The sequence below is a fragment of the Lissotriton vulgaris genome, chromosome 4_1, assembly GCF_964263255.1.
Source record: "Lissotriton vulgaris chromosome 4_1, aLisVul1.2, whole genome shotgun sequence".
Lineage (NCBI taxonomy): Eukaryota > Metazoa > Chordata > Amphibia > Caudata > Salamandridae > Lissotriton > Lissotriton vulgaris.
In genome coordinates, this window is record NC_141691.1 from 630,329,765 (window position 1) to 630,349,337 (window position 19,573).

The window sequence follows — 19,573 nt, forward strand, 5'->3', positions numbered from 1 at the left end:
GGGAAGGGCAGGTATTAAAAGGTCCCTGGCCTGGGGTGAGTACACCCCCTATCCTGCTCCTCTCCTATGGGAGGGGGGCAGGAGCCTATCTATGATTGAGCAGGGCTCCCCATCCTCAAGATGGCCGGGGACCGGAGTTGTTCTTCACCTCGCCTCTCCCACCTGAGGGGTGGAGTTGGCACAGGCTGGCACACCTCCTTTCCTCACGTAAGGTTTCCCGCCAGTCTTTCCGCCAGAGTGGTGGTCAGAACCGGTGAGGGCCAGTGGTTGAGTACAGCAAGTGGTCTGGAGAAGCTCACAAAGGCGGTATGCCTTTGAAGCTTCCACCAATTGGGTTTCAGCTTCAATACAGTTTTAAGGAAGGAACACATGCCCTGGGCACCTGATTGACAAGAGCCTAGGGCACACTCAGTCAAAGCACATCAGCAATTCATCAAAAAGTGGGAGCATGCCATGCAAGAAAGATGGCACTTTCTCACAGATGGGGCCTGAGGTGACGTATGCAAACATGCCCTGTGGCGGGGTTTAAGATGGGGAAATAATTCCTCTTCAATTCAGAGGGTCCCTGGAGGCCAACTAGTCCACCAGGTGCTTCCAGTAAGCGCCACTGCACTGTGTTTCAGAGAGGTGGCCCAGGCCTTGCCCCTTTTTACATCTCTCTGCAATGCAGCTCTGTGGTGCTTACTGGAGGTACCTAGTGGGCAACTTGGACCCTAGGGACACTCAGGATTCAAGGGGACTTAATCTCCAAAATTAAAATGGACACAGTGCGCATTTACACAGTGGGGAAGGGAGGGAATGGGGCCGGAGGGAATGGGGTCCGAGGTGATGTGTGCAAACACGTCCTGTGGCTTTTTAAGATGGGGAAATAATTCACCTTCAATCTTGAGGGACCCTGGGGGCCAACTACGCCACCATGTGCTTCCCGTAAGCGCCACTGCACTGCGTTGCACAGAGGTGATCCAGGCCGTGCCATTTTTTTACACTTCTCTGCAATGCAGCTCTGTGGCTCTTACTGGAGGTACCTAGTGGGCTACTTGGACCCTAGGGACCCTCAGAATTCAAGAGGACTTAATCTCCCAAATTAAACCAGCCACAGGGCACTTTACAGAGTGGTGAAGGGAGGGGTTGGGGCCTGAGGTGTCGTGTGCAAACATCCCCTGTGGCACATTTTAAGATGGGGAAATAATTTGCCTTCAATCCTTAAGGCCCCTGGGGGCCAACTAGTCCTCCTGGTGCTTCCAGTAAGCACCCCTGTGCTGCATTGCAGAGAGTGTCAGGATTGCCCAACGCTCTCCGGGATCCGGATGATGCTCAAGAGGGGTCCACCTCCCAATCTCCCCAAGCCCTGTTCTGGTCAACACCAGGAGCTTAGAAGTGATTAGGCGAGGGGAAAATGGTGGGGGCTGGGATGATGCTGCACGGGTTTCAGGCAACCGGAAAGACAAGAACAGCTTGTTAACCCAGGTATACTCCCTTCGCTACCCAAACAAGACTCTCTAGCCTGTCTCACGTACCTTGCTCTAAAACACCGGAAGGGTTGACGAAAGCGGTCACAGAATGGCCTCTCTGGAGTAGATCTAGAAGTGTTCTACCCTATAAGACACAAACACAGGTTATACACCCATACATAATTACATTCATACCCACCTCCTATTCTGTCCAAACAAGCACGTACCAGGATCTCCACCAGGGATTCCAAATATAAAGCCAGTCTTCTCAATAAGCAGGGATGAGAGACAAACGTGCCGGGCACGAGAGAGAAAGCCTCTGTTAATACACAGAAGCACAGGACCGCTTCTTAAGTCACCCGCATCAGAGCCCAAAGAAAATAAGTGTGTCCCAAAAGTGTAAAACAAAACAAAACGTTCTCTATCAGGAAAGGCACCACCACAAGGTAAAGGAGTCAACAAGACACTGGGCTCCTAGAGGCTAATTGGCATTCAGAAATAATCCTAGGGTGGGCGCCGTGAGAGAACAGCAGCTAGCAACCTACTGCCAAGTCACTGTAACCAATACTCAGATATACAGACAGTCGTCCGTAGGGATCCGAAGGTGCCAGGCTAATCACTACTCCACCGAGCTGAACGAGCTAACATTAGGAAAGACAGCCGTCCTTACCTCCTTTGTAATGTGCCCACCTGCAGTCGAGTGTCTGTGTCTTCACAAGCACAATGCGAAGCCCCACAGAGCACTCCTTCGTAAATCCGAAAATGCTTCTGCTCTTGTTCCACTTCTCCTCCGTGTCTTCGCGAACGCTTCAGCGAAGCACCAGGGCACGCCCTGTGTGCATCAGCGGACGCACACCTCCGAAGATCCCGAAACACCACAAACCAGCCGCACCCGTGCCTTCGCTAACGAACTAAGCGAAGCACCACAGGGCCACGAGACTCACCAGCGAGCAGCCGCTCCGCTACGGTACTAGTTTACAAAATCCAATACAACCCGAGTTCCAGGTAGACCGTAGTTATATTGTCTCCGCCCCCTTCCCACAGACTTCTGGATCTCGTAGTCCGTCGTGCTCTCGGTAGGCGCGGTAACGACCCTCTTCAGTTCTTGACAGAGAGGTGGTCCAGGTCGTGCCACTTTTTACACCTCTCTGCAACACAGCTCTGTGGTGCTAACTGAAGATACCTGGTGGGCTAGTTGGACCCAAGAGACACTCAGGATTCAAGGGGAATTTATCCCCCAAATTAAAATGGCCACATGGCATGTTTGCAATCGTCAGCTAAGCCCCCCCTCCCTTCACCAGTGTGCAAACGCGCACTGAGGCGTGCTTTAAGACGTAGTTTTAATCCCCCTGCCCTATTATGTACTAGGGGCTTACAGAGGAGGTCATTCTAATCACAGCGGTACCCCAACGCATAGTGTTCCCTAGTGTATGTAGGTGTTTTAACTGTATTCTAAATGACTTTTAGCATTGCACTGGCTCTAGGACTGGTTAGTCAGAGTCAGTTACAACCAGTACCCAATCTGAGAAAATTGTAAAAACTGCACCAAAACCTAAACACTTATAAATTCACCCAGGCACTCTCCTTGCAGTACTCGAAACATTCAGTCACTACCCAAGAACTCATGCACTGAGCCAGGCCTTAGCACATGGACTGCTTGAAATGCCTATCCACTATGCATGCAGTACTCTGGCCACCTACACACTTGACACAAGAGGTCCTTAAGATCGAGCCAAAAGTCCTTGCTAAAGCAACCCCGCGTGCGGACCTCCAAGTTTGGGCAGCGTTCTTTTTCATATCTTGCACCGGCGCTTTGGAATAAGCTGCCATCTCACCTTCTTTCTATTAATGAGCATCAGCAATTTCGTAAAGCCTTGAAAACCTGGCTCTTTCCTTAGCAGGGTGCCCCTGTTCTTTGCTTTGATGCTTGCTCTGTTTTTGTATTTTCTTAGCCGGTTCTTATGCTGCTAGCGCCTTGAGACCTTGCGGTGACAAGCTGCGACCTACAAAAACCTATGACATTGACATTGACATTTTTCACACCTTCAATTCCCCAGTCAGTATCCATATACTCCAGCAAATAACCCTGTCACTACCCTTGCACTCCTCCAGTGACCCATTCAGCACCATGTATTAATTCATTCACTGCGCCAAAGCCCAAACACTTTTAATTCACCCAGGCACTCTTCTTACAGTAGTCTAATCCTTCAGTTAGTACCCAAGTACTCATGCAGTGAGCCAGGCCTTAGCACATGGACTGCTTCAAACGCCTATCCACTATGCATGCAGTCCTTGCTTTAACCACCTACACACTTGTCTTTCACACCTTCAATTCCCCAGTCAGTATCCATACACTTCCAGGAAACACCCTGTCACTCCTCTTGCACACCTCCAGTGACCCATTCAGCACCATGTACTAATCCATTCACTGCGCCAACACCCAACCACTTATAAATTCACCCGGGCACTCTCCTTGCGGAACTCTAATCATTCAGTCAGTACCCGAGTACTCATGCACTGAGCCAGGCCTTAGCACATGGACTGCTTCAGATCCCTATCCACTAAGCATGCAGTCCCCTAACTAACCAACACACTTATAGTTTTGCACTTATGCATTCAACAAAAAAACACAATATTTCATTTTCAATATTTTAAAAAACATTTTTATTTCCATTTATATTAAAAATATATAATGTAATTAAAAAAATAAAATATGTAACAATAAACAGTTAAAAAACTATAGAAAATCAGTATCAAAAATTACATATAACTAATATTACATTTAAAAATTATCATTTAAAAAACCTTCGAAATTCACTGAAAAAAACATAGGTTTTAGGGCTGGTATAGTTAGCTGGACATTTCATTCGTACAAAACCATTGAAATTCCTCTGGTATAGTTGGTTCTGCTAACTGTAACTAGCGCGCCCACAATCCACTGCTGATGATGTCACATATTACATCATTCATGACATGGTCTTTGACATCACTGATGACATCACTGATGACATCTCAAATGACACCACTGATGACATCACTGATTACATCATCCACGTGACATTCAGATACACCTCATCATACACTAGTATAGCCTTTCATCACTCACTGTAAAATACAGAGCACCATATTTGAATCCATTGACACGCCAATACAAGTTTCTAAAAACTCAATCACTTGCTCAGAGATTCACTCATACATGCTGTCAATGATCAATAGAGCACTATCAAATATACTTATACACCTATATCGGCATGACACACCACCACAGATCCTATTCACTTAAGTGGGTCATTCTACTCACTTATGCAAACAATGGATCATACTTACATTTACTCAGCTACACACGTATACAAAAAACCTCTTCATTTATTCATACAGATAGTAACTCATACTTGGTGTGTTATAAAATCACTATTACAAGTATACAGTTATCCATACAGTCACTGAGTCTTATGTATACTTATTTATATACAACTGTCACATACACTGCCTTTTATTTTTCTAGTTTGTTGGACATGTAGCATTGAGAGATATATTTGCTCATCACCACACCCATAAAGATATTCACTCACCCAAACAACTGTTATAACATGAAGTCTTAACCTCATATACCCACTCAATCAACTATTCACACATCTTTGACAGTAACACACTCCCCACCGAACCACACACACATTCACTCTCCCATACAAATACTCAGTTAACTAATCAATAACTAATATAGACTTTCACATAGCTAGTAACCAACTGGTGCAGCAGTTTACACAACAACCGACAAAGTGATACAGATATTCACACAGTTTAGTCACTATCCAATATATTTAGTGAGACTCTATAAATTAGTCAAGTAAACAGTCAATCACACTGCTACTAAATCCTCCATCCAGATATTTATATTTATATATCCACTCATTCTTCAATGCAGATTGCTACATCACTGATGACATCACTGATGACATAATCCAGTGAATGTGGTTTGGTTCATTATTTAAATATGTATTATATATATATAGTAATCTGCATTGAAGAATGAGTGGATATATAAATATCGAGAAAGAGGTTTTAGTAGCAGTGTGATTGACTGAGTGACTAATTTGTAGTGTTGGTTACTAGCTACATGAAAGTATATATTAGATATTGATTAGTTAGGTAAGTATTTGTATGGGATAGTGAATGTATGTGTCATTAGGCAAAGATGTGCAAAGATGTGTGAATAGTTGATTCACTAGGTATATGAGGTTAAGAGTGCATGTGGAAACAGTTGTTTGGGTGAATGAGTATGCTTATGACTGTGTAGATGAGAAAATATATCTCTTAGTGATACATGTGCAAAAAAGTAGAAAAAATTAAAGGCAGTGTATGTAACAGTTGTTGAATATAAAAAACTAAACATAAGCATCAGTGATTGTGCAAATTACTGTATGGATGACTGTATACTTGTAATAGTGATTTTATAAGACAATCAGTACGGGTTACTATCTGTATGAATCAATGAAGTAGTGTTTGTATAAGTGACTAGCTCAGCAAATGTAAGTGTTTTCAATAGTTTACATACGTGAGTAGGATGACTGTATAAGCGAGTAGGATGTGTGCTGGTGTGTCAAGTTGATATAGGGGTATAAGTGCATTTGATAGTGTTCTATTGATTTGTAACATCTTGGATGAGTTAATTTATAGATAAGTGTTTAAATGTGTGTGTAGACCTAGGAATCACTGAGTGGGTTTTTAGAAACTTTTATTTGTGTTAATGATTTCAAAAATGGTACTTTGTATTTTAAACTAAGTGATTAAAGGTTATACTACTGTGTCATAAGGTGTACCAGATTGTCATGTGGATGATGTCATTTGAGATGTCATCAGTAATGCCATCAGTGATGTCACTGACCATGTCATGAATGATGTAATGTGTAACATCATCAGCAGTAGATTGCGAGCGTGCGAGTTATAGTTAGGAGAACTAACTATAACGGAGGAATTTCAATGGTTTTGTATGAGTGAAATTTCTAGCTAACTATAACAGCCCTGAAACCTATGGTTTTTTCAGTGAATTTCAAAGGTTTTTTAAATGTTAATTCCTTACTATAACATGTCTGAAACCTATGGTTTATACAGTGAATTTCATAGGTTTTTTAAATGACAATTTTTAAATGTAACAATAGTTATATTTATTTTTTGATACTGATTTTCTAAATTTTTTAAACTATTTATTTTTGCATATTTTATTTTTTAAATTATATTATATATTTTTAATATTTATGGAAACAAAATGTTTTTTAAAATATTGAACCTGTAATATTGTTTTTTTTGTTTTATATTTTTATTTTAATATATTCATATTGAATCTGGGGTGAAATTCTCTGAAGACACAAGAGAGCAGAAATGACTAGAGCCTGGAAGTTATTCTAAACCAGCGCTCGCTGTTTCTAATTTGTAGTTATGTGTTGATGTCACACTGGCGCCTAACGGTTACACCACCAAGAACCCTTAGGGTACGTGGTTTGTGAAAGTGTGCAAGATGGGGTTGGAGCAGAGCGCTACCCCTCCTCCCCCCACCCCAGATATCACAAGAAGTCCCACTTGTGTATGGGAAGCTGCACAACGCCGCCTGTGATAGCTGGATCTCGGTCGGGGGTTACTGGGTGAGTCTGGTCTTATCGAGGCTTCACCGCTCCACTGCAACTAGTGATCTTGGGCGAAGGTCTTTGCACAAGATTGTCCAAGATTGGAAGCATTTGGAATCTGGCTGGTTACCAATGAGTATTAGGAACGGTAGGAAACACCTGACTAATGCCTGGGAGTCAGATTAGAGGTACGAGGCACATTTGTGTAGGGGGGCCACCCGGTTTGTGGTTTGGGGCTAGCAGGTGGACGTGTGGACACGTGAATTCTGGCATTACGCTTTCACGTGCGTGCTTTTAAACCACTACACAAGCTATCAGTGACACCGCAGACTGCAAAGGCATGCGTTATTTTGGGTGGGTTTGTTCTGAAGACAACATTAACGGGGTGGGCTTCAGAGGTGGAGCCAGTGTATCCTGGGCCCAGGTGCAAGGATGGAAATGGGCCTAGTGAGCTCTGTTTGAACTGTGGAAGACAGACATGATCAGGGTTCAGTAGGGCCCTCGGGCTGCTGTGCACCGGTGCCACTGCACCTGCTGTGCTAACAGAAGCCTTTTCCCTAAGTGGGCTTACAACGCACACCCTGACCTCAAGCATCTTCTCTCCGGGCGCACAAACAGGACAAGCGGGGACGATGTGGAGAGGAGTGTAAGAGGGGCTCTGAGGGGTAGAGTAAGGAAGTGAAATAGAGATTGTAGAGGGCAAGGCAAGCAAAGAAGATTAAGCGGAGAAAAAAGCAGAAGAGGAAAATAAGAAAGGACAGAATAAAGACGAGAAGGAGAAGGGAATGATTAAAAGAAAGGAAAGAAAGATAACAGAAAAAGGAGAAAAAAAGGAAAATGAAATGAAAAAAGGAAGGAGGAGGAAATGGAAAGAAAATAAGAGGAGGGGAAAGACAAAGGAAAGATGAGGGGCACTGTAAATAATGAAAACTGGTTGAATTAAAAGAAAGAAAGAAACATTATGGCGAAAAGAAGGGAATACAAGAATGAACGAAGTGAAAAGGATATGATAGAAACAGACAAGGGACAAAGAAATAACAGTTCATCATGGTTGCATTTCTTCAAGATAGGGTCTTTTCATTCAAAGGTTAACACGCAGGCGTTGCTTTTTAATTCAGAAGTTCAGTTCTTCCTTATTCGCCTAATTCTCCATATTATGGTTTGAACCTTCAATCATGAATGTGCATATGATACACATGTGTATGTATGTATCTATGTAAAAGTGTTGTGCATGTGTTTATGTGTGTCTGTGGCATTCCCCTTTGATACTGGTCACTTTCTCTTATTCAATAAATGGGGGCCAACGTGTACTGTTTAAAACACACATTCGTTCTGTATTGAAATTCGACAAATCCCTAATTAATTTCTTAGGATTTCTATGCCGGGGTTCAAGTGATTGTTGTCTAGCCTAGTTCTGCCTACAGTGCTCCTATAATGTGTGGCTGAGGAGGGACAGATACATATTCTTAAAGGACATGGATACAAGGTCTGTGAGTATTAGATGGGCCACTGCTATTTTATGGTGTCAGGAGCTGCGTTTTCCAGCTGCTATGGTCTATTAAGCCTTTGTGGTCTGGGCACCATCTACAGTGCTCAGAATGCCGTTGACTGAGTAAAGATGAAGCAGGGTCTTTAAATGAGATAGCTAGACAGGCAGACTGTTAGGTATGTAGATAGACAGCCAGAGAAGGCAGATAGATAGACAGACAAATAGACAGACAGATAGACAGACAGACAGACAGACAGACAGACAGACAGACAGACAGACAGACAGACAGACAGACAGACAGACAGACAGACAGACAGATAGATAGATAGATAGATAGATAGATAGATAGATAGATAGATAGATAGATAGATAGATAGATAGATAGATAGATAGATAGATAGATGGATAGATAGATAGATAGATAGATAGATAGACAGACATGTAGATGTGTGGATAAGTGTATGGATGATGGGTTGTGTGAGCTTGTTTTCAGGGACACTCGTGAGTTCAGAATGTGCGCGCGCAGACACAAGCACACAGCCAAGAGCGCTGCTCCCTGTCGCTGCTGCTGCGCATGCCCCTCCAGGTAAACTCTGCTCAAAGACACCAACACTGAATGAAGCGTCCGCGCCACTCCCGGCCCGCACCCAGCTCCCTCCAGAGTTGGCTGACAGACATACAGGGGAGTACGAAGGGAGCCTGACCTTGCCTCCTCAGCCACCTCTTGCGGAGCCTGAAGATACGCACCTTGGAGGAGATGTCCACCAGATTGCCATTGCACATGCCACGGTTCTTGCTGGGGCTGCTCCGTCTCCTGCTGGCCGAGGGCCAGTCCAGGTGCTGCTCCCGTGCCTGCCGCTCTTTGCCGGATCAGCCCGCTGGTGATGGCCGCCGCTAAGGAGGCTGCCCACCCTCCGGGGGAGGGACGGAGGACGTGCTAGCCATGCTGCTGAGCCATGCTAACCTCACTGCGCATACCGCAGGACACCGCGCGGTCACTGCCAGTTACCGTCAAAAACTAGGGCAGCGTGTGGTAGGCAGTCGCCACCAGAATACCTCTTCCAAACCAATTCCTCACCAGAAGACCTCTCCTTCAACCTTTCACCCCCATTGGTCAGCAGAAGACCCTAAAGCTGTTCACCGACCATCAGAAGGCCTCTTTTTGAACCACTCACTGCTACCAGCCTCTCCCTAATCACTTCCCAACTCCTAGGGCCCTTCTTCAAAACCACTTCTTCGTCTAGCAGTACCCCTACCCAAAACCACCTCACAATTAACAGGTACCCGAACACCTCTCCAAACTCAGCTCAACACCAACCCCACGTCTTACCTCCACCAGCCAGTACAACACCTCTACCTAGCCACCTCACCTTGAGGTGCTACAGCAGACCTGCCCAAAGCACTTCACAACTCCCCTGACACTGTGTGCTCACCACCCACCTACGCCTACCACTCGTGGAAAACCATCACAGGGAAAACCCACTAACACACACTCACCACAGTTCCCACACTCGCTATGCCCAACAATTTCCACATAATAATGAACTGTTTAAGTTTATCATTGTGCGCCAACAGGTATGCCCATATCAGCTTCCTACCCCTAGTACCACTGGAAAATGACATTACAGCACTTTGAGGACCACGGGCCACCACCTACCTAGAGAATAGTGCCCCTCGTCACTCGATAACCAACCGACCAGGTTCAGCACTGTCAGCTAACAGCCACACCACCACAAATAATCAGATCCCGTGACGCACCACATAATCACCGCAAAATACCCCAGCGACTTCACGCGGCTCCCTGCCACTTCACCCACAGCAATCCACATTCCAGTAAGCATGGTAGCGTCGGCCAACCACGAGCCTCCGCCGGCTTCTCAAGTCAGAAATGAGTAATGTGACACAAGCAGAGAGCGGGCAACTTTGGAGAGTACTCATCCTTTCAGAAGACGTCCTTCCCCCACGGGATTGTGTAAAGAGGAGGAGTGCCTGGCACCCAGGCCCTTGCTGCACATGAGCTAAGAGGCCAGCCCTCAGCCCCGGGGATCTCGCTGCTTTCCCCCCTGTTGGGGGGGTCACAGGGAAGTGGGTGGTGCGATCTTCATTCAACAGCTGATGGGTGTCCGGAACCCCCCTTTCCGTGCCCTCCTTCCATCTTGCCCGGAGACCACACCCGTGGGGCCCAGAAAGTACGCATCCAGGTGCTAAAAAGTGGCGGTGACCGGGGCAGCCTTCTGACCCTCCAAGCCCGGCTCGCCACCTCTGCACCCACCTCCCAAAAGATGAAAAGGAATCAGGTGGGTGCCGCTTGCTCTGGAGGGGAGGCTACCAGCCCCTGGGCTTGGCTGGTGCCCCTGCTTGCGGTTTCTACCCCTTCTCCTGGGTAACCAGGTGCGCTCAGCCTCGTCGCTGAATTGTCTCTGCCTTTTGCAGTAAAAGATGTGAAATGGTTCCACCAGCGAGTCAGTTCAGGCTGTGTTGGTGCCCTCCAGTCCACAGAAAAAATGTGGGGCATATTACCAAGCAATAGCAATAATTATTGCTTGGTTAGAGACAAAAATTTACCGCTGAGCTGCGGCGATTTTTACCGCAAATAAACCTTGGTATTGCCAAGGTTTATCGCAAATGCGATAAAAATCGCCGCAATGCATGAATATCGCTGAAAAGTCAGCGATATTCATGCATTACTGAGCTAATGCTCTTAGCCATGTTATCCACTTCCCATTGGATAACATGGCTAAGAACTGCTCAGGGCAGGTGTTAGCTTTTGGAGATATTTGCGCTTAGCGCAAATATCTCCAAAGGTTGGTAATAGGAGATAGCGATGTTAGCGACTGTTTTCAGTCGCTAACATCTTGGCACGCCCACTTTGCATATCATTAGTGATAAATATCACTGACATGCAAAGTGGAGCCCAGGATGGTCGCTATCTCCTACTAGCTGTCGCTAATTGGTGTTAGCGACAGCTAGGTAATAGGGAGATAATTTTATCTCCGCTTTCTTGGCTTTTAAAGCCAAAAACGCAGAGAAAAACCCCCTTGGTAATATGCCCCTGTGTTTCTAAATTCTTTTATACTTTAAAGCCCCGGGGGTGGAGATCCCCGGGGCTGCGGGGGGGCCGTGTGCCCCCCCTCAATTATACATGCTTTTGCCCTGGGGGTGGCGGTCCCCGGGGCAGTGTGGGGGGGACTGGGCCCCGCACACTTTTTTTTAATGAACATGCCCCCGGGATTTGGCCCTCTGGCTGCTAATTATCATCCAAGCGCGGGAGCCCGCACTTCGTTTTTTTTATTTGCAAGGCAGATTTAAAAAAAAAAATTGGGGGGGGCCTGGGGGTCCTTGTGGTACCCCCTGAGCAGGCCTAGGGGGTCAGGGTGTTTCTACCCTGCTCCCTTTTCACGTTTTGCACGTTTATTATTTAGGTTTCTCGCGCCTCGGTACTACAGAGGCACAAGATGGCTGCCAACACTTCCTGGTTTGGAGTGTTGACAACCAATTAGCATACAACTCGTGCTCGGCAGGGTGCACAGATCCTGCACAGCCATAGATATATATGTACTTTTAATTGTGATTTTCTCTACTGAACGGATTTACACCATTTAAGCAAAAGGCATGAGTCTGAACTAAGGACTACCTGCTTACCAAATTTGGTGTAATTCCATTCAGCAGTTCGGGCTGCCGTGTTTGATGTCACTGACCATGTCATGAGTGATGTAACATGTGACGTCATCCGCAGTGCATTGCGGGTGTGCAAGATATATTTCGGTTTTGTACGAGTGAAATGTCCCACTAACTATAACGCCCCTGAAACCTATGTTTTTTTCAGTGAATTTCTAAGGATTTTTAAATGCTAATTTCTAACTATAACGTGCCTGAAACCTATGGTTTTTTCAGTGAATATATATATACACATAAAATACACTAAGAGTGCATTCATAAAAGACCGATGGGTACTATACCACGGAATTGTATATATAAAGAACAATAGCAAGTTACTGCTTTAGGCGCGTAAAAATGCCACGCAAGCAGACTGATGCATAAGATTATGAAATAACGAATACAAATGAATGCGTTTAAACATTGCATGTTAAACATGGCGAAAATGAAATGTACAATGTAACAACTACTAATCCCATAATGCACCTTAATTGCTAACTGGGATAAATAGTAGACATAGAGGAAAGCTCACTTACCAGGAACAAAGCCTGTGTAAGGCTGAAACGCATTGGTCTGAGCTGGAGAAGTAAATAAACCTTAATTTGTTAAAACTCAAACCCTGAGTGCCGCATCTTTGGTAGAAATATTTTGAATTGGGCCAGGACCCGGCCCCTATGCAGAGCACCCACAGTCGAGCGCACAGAGTTGAAGGATCACTTTGGTGGGGGAATTCAAGTGACCCCAGTGTGCCCCCTCTCACAGCGTGAAAGAAAAACCTGATGAAAATCACTGAAGGTAGAGCGCCTTAAGACGGAGTCGGAGGACGCAGCCGAATGGGGAGTCTCCCGGAGGTGAGTGGTGATGATGGCCATTTGAATATGAGCTGTGTTAAAGCGATGTGTCCCCGTGAAGCCCGCAAGTGAAATCGACCCGTAAACAGTACAGCGGTTTCGAGAGGCCAACGGGGGAAAGAGGGTTTGATCAACAAGAGACTGTTTTACTAACTCCGGGTGCTCGGTTGTGAGAGCCTTTGAAACTCGCATGCAATTAGGTAAATGCCATTGTGAAGGAAAGAAAACTGTGTTAACATGGAAGCGCGAGCAGCAAAACGCGCCGATAAAGCGAACACCATGTTCAAAAGTGCTACAAGCAGGGGAAAAGAACCGCCCAGCACAAATAGTGAGAATACATCACAAGTAAATGTTGGAAAACAAATGTTTAACCAAGCTGAGAAATTATACAAAAAAGTAATAAACAAAAGTTGGGAAGTTATTGCATTACAAAAATACATCGAAGTGAAAAGAATACCGAGGGGGCTTAGGATTTTTACAATGCCAACTCACCCAGAAACGAAGAAAGACTTAATTGAGAACTGGGTGGAATACAATACAGAATGCTCACTAAACATGATGCGCATCCTAATAAAACATGCAAAATCGATATAGCTGATATTACGACCAAAATAAATGAAATAGAAGAAAACATGAGACAACAAATCAATAAAGATGAGGCATCAAAAATGAGAAAAGAGATGGATGACAGACTGGAGAAATCCGAGACTGAAATAGAAGAACGAAAGGAGCGAAAATTCAAAAGGGATGAAAAAGATTACGCAGTAGGCAGGATCTTGACATGTGCCAGACGGTTTGACCATCTTAAATAGAACTTTCTGCCACAAACTGCATTAGGTACAACGATAAGCACAAGGATGTAGAAGGCAGATACATGCAAGGACTCAAGGAGATGAAGGACTCACTGGCAGAACTGGAGGAGAAATATAAAAAGGCAATGGTGTCTAATGCCCAGCTGGATAACGAAAAGACCAACTTTATGTACCAGGTGGATACTCTTAAGGATGTTCTTTTGGAGCTCGAGGAACAACTGGCTGAGACCCAGCGGCAATACGAAGACAAGAGCAAGGAATTTGAAAGAGAGAAGCATGCTCACCAGGTACTACAGACCCAGTACAATGCAATGAAGGAGTCCTTGCAGCAGAGGGAAGAGATGCTTACGAGACATGGCATTGTCCTGAGCTCCGACTTGTCGCCCAATGGGGGAATTTTGGATGGTCCTTACCATGAAGCGCTAGTGGATTCTTCCACGAAGGCTAACGGAGAAGTTACTCAAGTCCCGAAGACTACAGGGGATGGGCCGCTAGGCCCAGCCAGTCAGATGAAGACCAAAAGAGACAGTGTGGAGAAAGTTGAGAAAGGACAAAGCATGCAGAGTTCCGAGGAGGTGGAGTCCACAGAGAAGGCGACAGTGCAGGACACTGAGAAGGCACTCTTGGTGGAAAGGACATTGCATACAGACAGCGATGGGGAGGCTGAACATGCCAGGGGATGCTCTGATGGCCCAACAACCCTGTTTGGAGATGGGCTTCATGAAAATATACCATTTATTGGAAACCAAACTTCAAAGAGGGGCATGTCTTTTAATGAAGACAGTACAGATGGGTCATGTAAGAAAAATGACCCTAATACTGTTTCAAAGGTTGTTGAATGTACCAGCTCTGATACAGTTAAGGATCTGAATATTGTGAATGTGACAAATACTGGACAAGGAAGTTTAGAAACTGAAAGTGGTGTAGTACAGGTGCAGGAGGATGGGGACTATGACGGTGCATTAGCTAGAGAAAGCGAGAGCTGCAATGATGATTTTCAGGATGCAGTGGAGTTTGTTGTTGAACAGAAAATTGCTTGTCCTTCAGCAGCAAGCAAAGTAATATCAGAAGTTCATGAGACACGTACACCTGCTGCAGATGAAGAATCAGTTATAGGGTCTCTCGTAGAACGACCGAAAGAAGGGATCCGTGTGCAGGGACTACTTCAGAACTTGGGGAAACACTTAGATGGGTTCTTTGATACAATGAGTGAAGAGGTGGAGGGCAGTATAAGTGTGGGAGATGAGAAGGCAGAAGCCAGCAGCCAAAATGAGGAGAAGGTAGATGAAGTAGCTGCTGAAACACAGGAAGACAATAGGAAAAGACCACCATCAAGTGGAAGTAATGTAAGTGAACTAGTAGAGACTGATCGAATCCAGGAAGGAAAAGATTCAGGAAGTGTAGAGTGCCATCTAAATCCAATGGTTATTGAAGAGTCCATTGTTAGTGGTGCAGGGCAAGAGACAGCTGTTGAAGGAGACCAAACATTTAAAGCTAATATAACCAAGATGGAAATATGTGATGATCAGGGAAAAAAAGAAGAAAAGAGTCATGTTGAAGTTGTAGATGTGGAAGAGGTGGGAAGTAAACCACATTCAGATGATGGAGAATTCTTTGAATTTTCAAATGAGGATGGTGGAGAATTGGATGCCAATCTTGGGGAGGAACAGGTCAACGGCAGCAAGCACATGTTGACTGCACCTCACCATGAAGGTACCAATGCAACCTCTGAACATTCCAGTCATTCGAAAGAGGAAGGAGTATCTTCCATCCCCTGTCAGCAGATTGAAGAGGAGCCAGGCAGATCTGTTCATATTGGTGATGGGATTATCCTAGCTGTGGACAAAGTAGTGCTCCCCCTTGATCAAACCAGATCTGATGTGTCAAACCTTACAAGCATGAAGTTAGTTGAAAACTGGCAGCAAGCAACTGAAGACATCAGCCAACTCAGTGAACATGATCTGGAAGTATGCTCAGCACACATAAAAGCAGATGATGAGAATTAACATGTAAGAGAAGAGACTGAAACTCCACCAGAAGTGGGGGATAAGTGTGGAATCGAGAGTCTGAAGCTCCCGACTGATGCAAAAGAGGTGATGACTGGGTGCCTAAGACCTGATGATCAGGAAACTATTGTTCATGAAAAGTCATGCGAGCCAGAGTTTAAGGAAGATGATCAGACTGGTGACACACAAGAGGAGGACGAGGGCTCCTTTGAGTTTGATGACGAAGGGATTGAGACAACAGAGGATAGTAGCACGTTATATCCTAAACCAGTGATGCTAGAAGAATTTACTAGAGAAAAGGAAGTTCATATCCATGACCCCACAGAGATCAGTGTGACCAAGACAGCAGAGTATAGTGAATTTCAGAAATTACAGGATCAGGACATTCTGGCCCCAATCAAAGATGGTCAGCATAAGGATGAAGGACCATATAAAGCTGTTGATAAAGAAATTGAGGAAGCATCTCATTCGGATTCGGCAGAGACATCGGGTAGAGGGGCAGAGGATGCCACACAACAATCAACCAAGAGCACAGATACTGAAAATGTATCTGCTGATTCATTTGAACCCCAAGATTTGGATAATAACCAAGCATATATCAAAGGAGATACGCTGGACAGGGGCATTAAAAGGGGTAAAGGTAAGAACAAGGAAGATTGCTTGCTTTCCTGAGGGTGCTCGACGGAGGTGTTTACTGCAGTTCCACTTGACCAGGGATTTAAAAAAAATTGCACTTTGCACAGTGAGGCTAGCTTTAAGAGGGCCCTTGTGTCACTTCTGTTGCAGGTGGCACCCACACTACCAGATAATGTAAACAGATACCCAAGAAATGTAATCTCAGTGCTGGATGTTGATGATCAGTCAGGTATTCATACAAACTAAAATATATATATATATAGTGTGGTCAGAAAAGCAACTCTTACAAGTCCTGTTACTGTTCCCAGATGTTAATCTGGGATGACTCCCTAAGATGGCTTACAACTACTCTCCAAACTTTGTCTGCGGTATTTCATTTTCACAAAAACCAAAACTCATTATTATGATAATTAAATATGGGAATTACACATGCTGCTAAAAGCTGATTTATATGGTGAGGGAATATACTAATGGTGTATGTTTTTCTTTTTGTGTTGAAATTTCTGGTTACGTTGTGATGTTGAAGCAAAGTGTGATTGCATTTGTATGACAATTAGCAGAGTGTTAAATTGTTGTGGTATGGATTATAATCCCAGTAATAAGATTTATCGCTAGACTAACTGAGCTGCTGGATGTTTTGCTGTATCCACCAACTGTGCAGAAACTTTGACTGTATTTAGGCTGATGTTGGTCTGACTATTTCCAGTATGACGGAGGTTTGATTTTATCCAAGGCATTGTAGATTTGACTACCTAGAAGGTTATAGAGGTTTGACTGCATCTAGTTTGAGCAAAGTTTGCATTCAATCATAGTGAAGAGGAATCGATTGCTTTCAGGATGAAGTATTTTTGTCAAAACCTGAAGTGTGGGAGGTTTAACTTTAATTAAATTAATTGGTGGTTCGACTGTATCCGGGGTGGGTGAGGTTTGACAATCCTGGTGGCAAATATGGTATACTGTCAAGTGTGAGAGAGGTTTACCTTTTCCCAGGAAGACAGACATATATCTGAATACAGAATGACAGAAGTTTGATTGCGTCAGCAGTAACTGAGGTTTGACAATACTAAGTGTGACACTGTTTCCAGAGTGATGACAGAGACTGTATTTAGGTTGACTGAGGTTCCACTGTATTCCAAGCAATGGTGCTTTGTGTGCATCTTTGGTGAGGGGTTTTACTGTACCTATGTCCATGGGTTAGCCTGTTTCTTCATCGATGAAGACTGGGTCTGTATAAAGAATAAGATAATGACGTTCTGAGGTGGCTTGGTGGCAAAACCACACTATTGAAAGGATCCTGATAAGGTTTGACTATTTGTTGTGTGGGTGAGGTTTGATCACAGTTGTGACAAAGAATTGAAGGAAAAAGCTGTGCCTGTTTTCACTGTTGTAAACTTTCATATAAGTTAAACACTGTATACACTTTGAGTTTATATTTTAAATAGTCACTCAAATTGAGGCACAATCCCATTCGACCCCCTGCAGGGGTTTTAGAGACACATCTATATTTCTCAAGCTTTGTCTAGGAATGAAAATGTTATCTTGATTTAAATCTGTCTGCCTTTTCTGTTGTCCATTTAATTTATAGTTCGGTATAACCCGAATGAAGCTTCAAACGCACATTTTGGAAGCAGTCCTAAGGGACTATTGAAGCCGAGGTGGGTGCACCCCACTTGTGCCACATTTTCAAGGAGCTGTGCCTTAGCAAACCTATCCTGTGCTTTGATCACAATCAGTCACGGATAACCTAGCCTATCTTGCTTCTGATGCACTGTGGTACTTTGGGAAACTCACCAGTGGCTTTTGGGGCACTTTTCGTTTTGCTTTTCAAATCTGTGTGTTTAAAATAAATGTTCTGTTAATGTCTAGCCTTAGGAGTACAAACTAGGACTGTTTCATACAGAAATTGTACTAAAGATTTTTATGTAATTTGCTGCCTGGAATTTGTTTCATTAGGACTATGTTTCACATTGCTAAATTTTTGTATTTGGATGGTATAGGATACCCACTTTGCTGCAAAAATAGTTGGGATTGGAGACTATTGGATATGTAAGGGATGCCTGCTTTCCCTTGGATATATCCTCACTTAGGGGAAGCTGATTTTACTTAAAAAAATAATAATACAAATGTAAAATCTGGGAAAATTATAATCATGCTGGTTAAAGTTGAATGTTTTGCTGTGACTGGTTCCAGTGCATTAGTAAAAACGCATTAACTGATGTCCTCACTGTAGACAGTCAATAAGAGCAAAGGTTGCCCTCATCATATTGGCACCTTGCTTTTATCCGCTTTGCTCCACCAAAGCCAGGATTTTACTGCCAGAAGAAAATAGGAGCCCAACTCAATGATACACTCGCAGTGAGGTTTTCCAAAGTCATTGTGGAGCAAATGGGGAGATGTTTAATTATTTAGGTTATGTATATCACGAATGTCCTGAGCTGTATATAACGAAATAAATATTTTATATTTAAAAAAAAAAAAAAAAAAAAACGATAAGCACAAGTGGATCAGAGAGAAGTGAGACTGAAGAATCAGACAGTGGAGAAAGCAACACAGGTCTTGATTTTTTAGAAGAAGTGCGGCTCTGGAACCTGGACAAAACCCTGTCCAGAGGAGGGGCCGCGGAAGAGGATCATTCCAGACCCGAGGAAGAGGATCAAGCACCACTGTCGGAGTACAAGGAAAACCAGAAGAGCCAAAAGAAAAATAGTCGTACCCCATCAGAAATCAAAAGTAGAAAACTTGATAATCAATTTATCAAAACGTGTTTTAACAGAAGAAGAAAGATCGCTATTAAATAAAGGACTCTCCTTCTGTCCTGAAAAACATTTCAACCCAACTGAAGTCAGAATTGACTTGTATAAATATATACGGAAGCTTAAATTAGCAAAGGTTCATGCACGACAACCAAAACAAATGTTGGAAACAGAAGGTGGAGAGCCACCAGACAATAGACAAAACTGGCAGATCGAAGAAATACCTGATCTCCAGAATATATTCGGACTACTGTATGACCAAGAGACCACTGAAATCTCGAGAACCCAGCTGTTGGA

General features: G+C 44.1%; 1 protein-coding gene across 1 annotated transcript; it reads left to right on the forward strand.

The window, feature by feature from the left end:
• Positions 1 to 13,611: 13,611 nt before the first annotated feature.
• Positions 13,612 to 18,993, forward strand: LOC147722346 (uncharacterized). The gene is given in 2 exon segments (XM_086967298.1): positions 13,612 to 13,862; positions 13,907 to 18,993. Coding segments are annotated over 2 exon segments (2,904 nt in total). The 3' UTR covers positions 16,560 to 18,993.
• Positions 18,994 to 19,573: the final 580 nt, after the last annotated feature.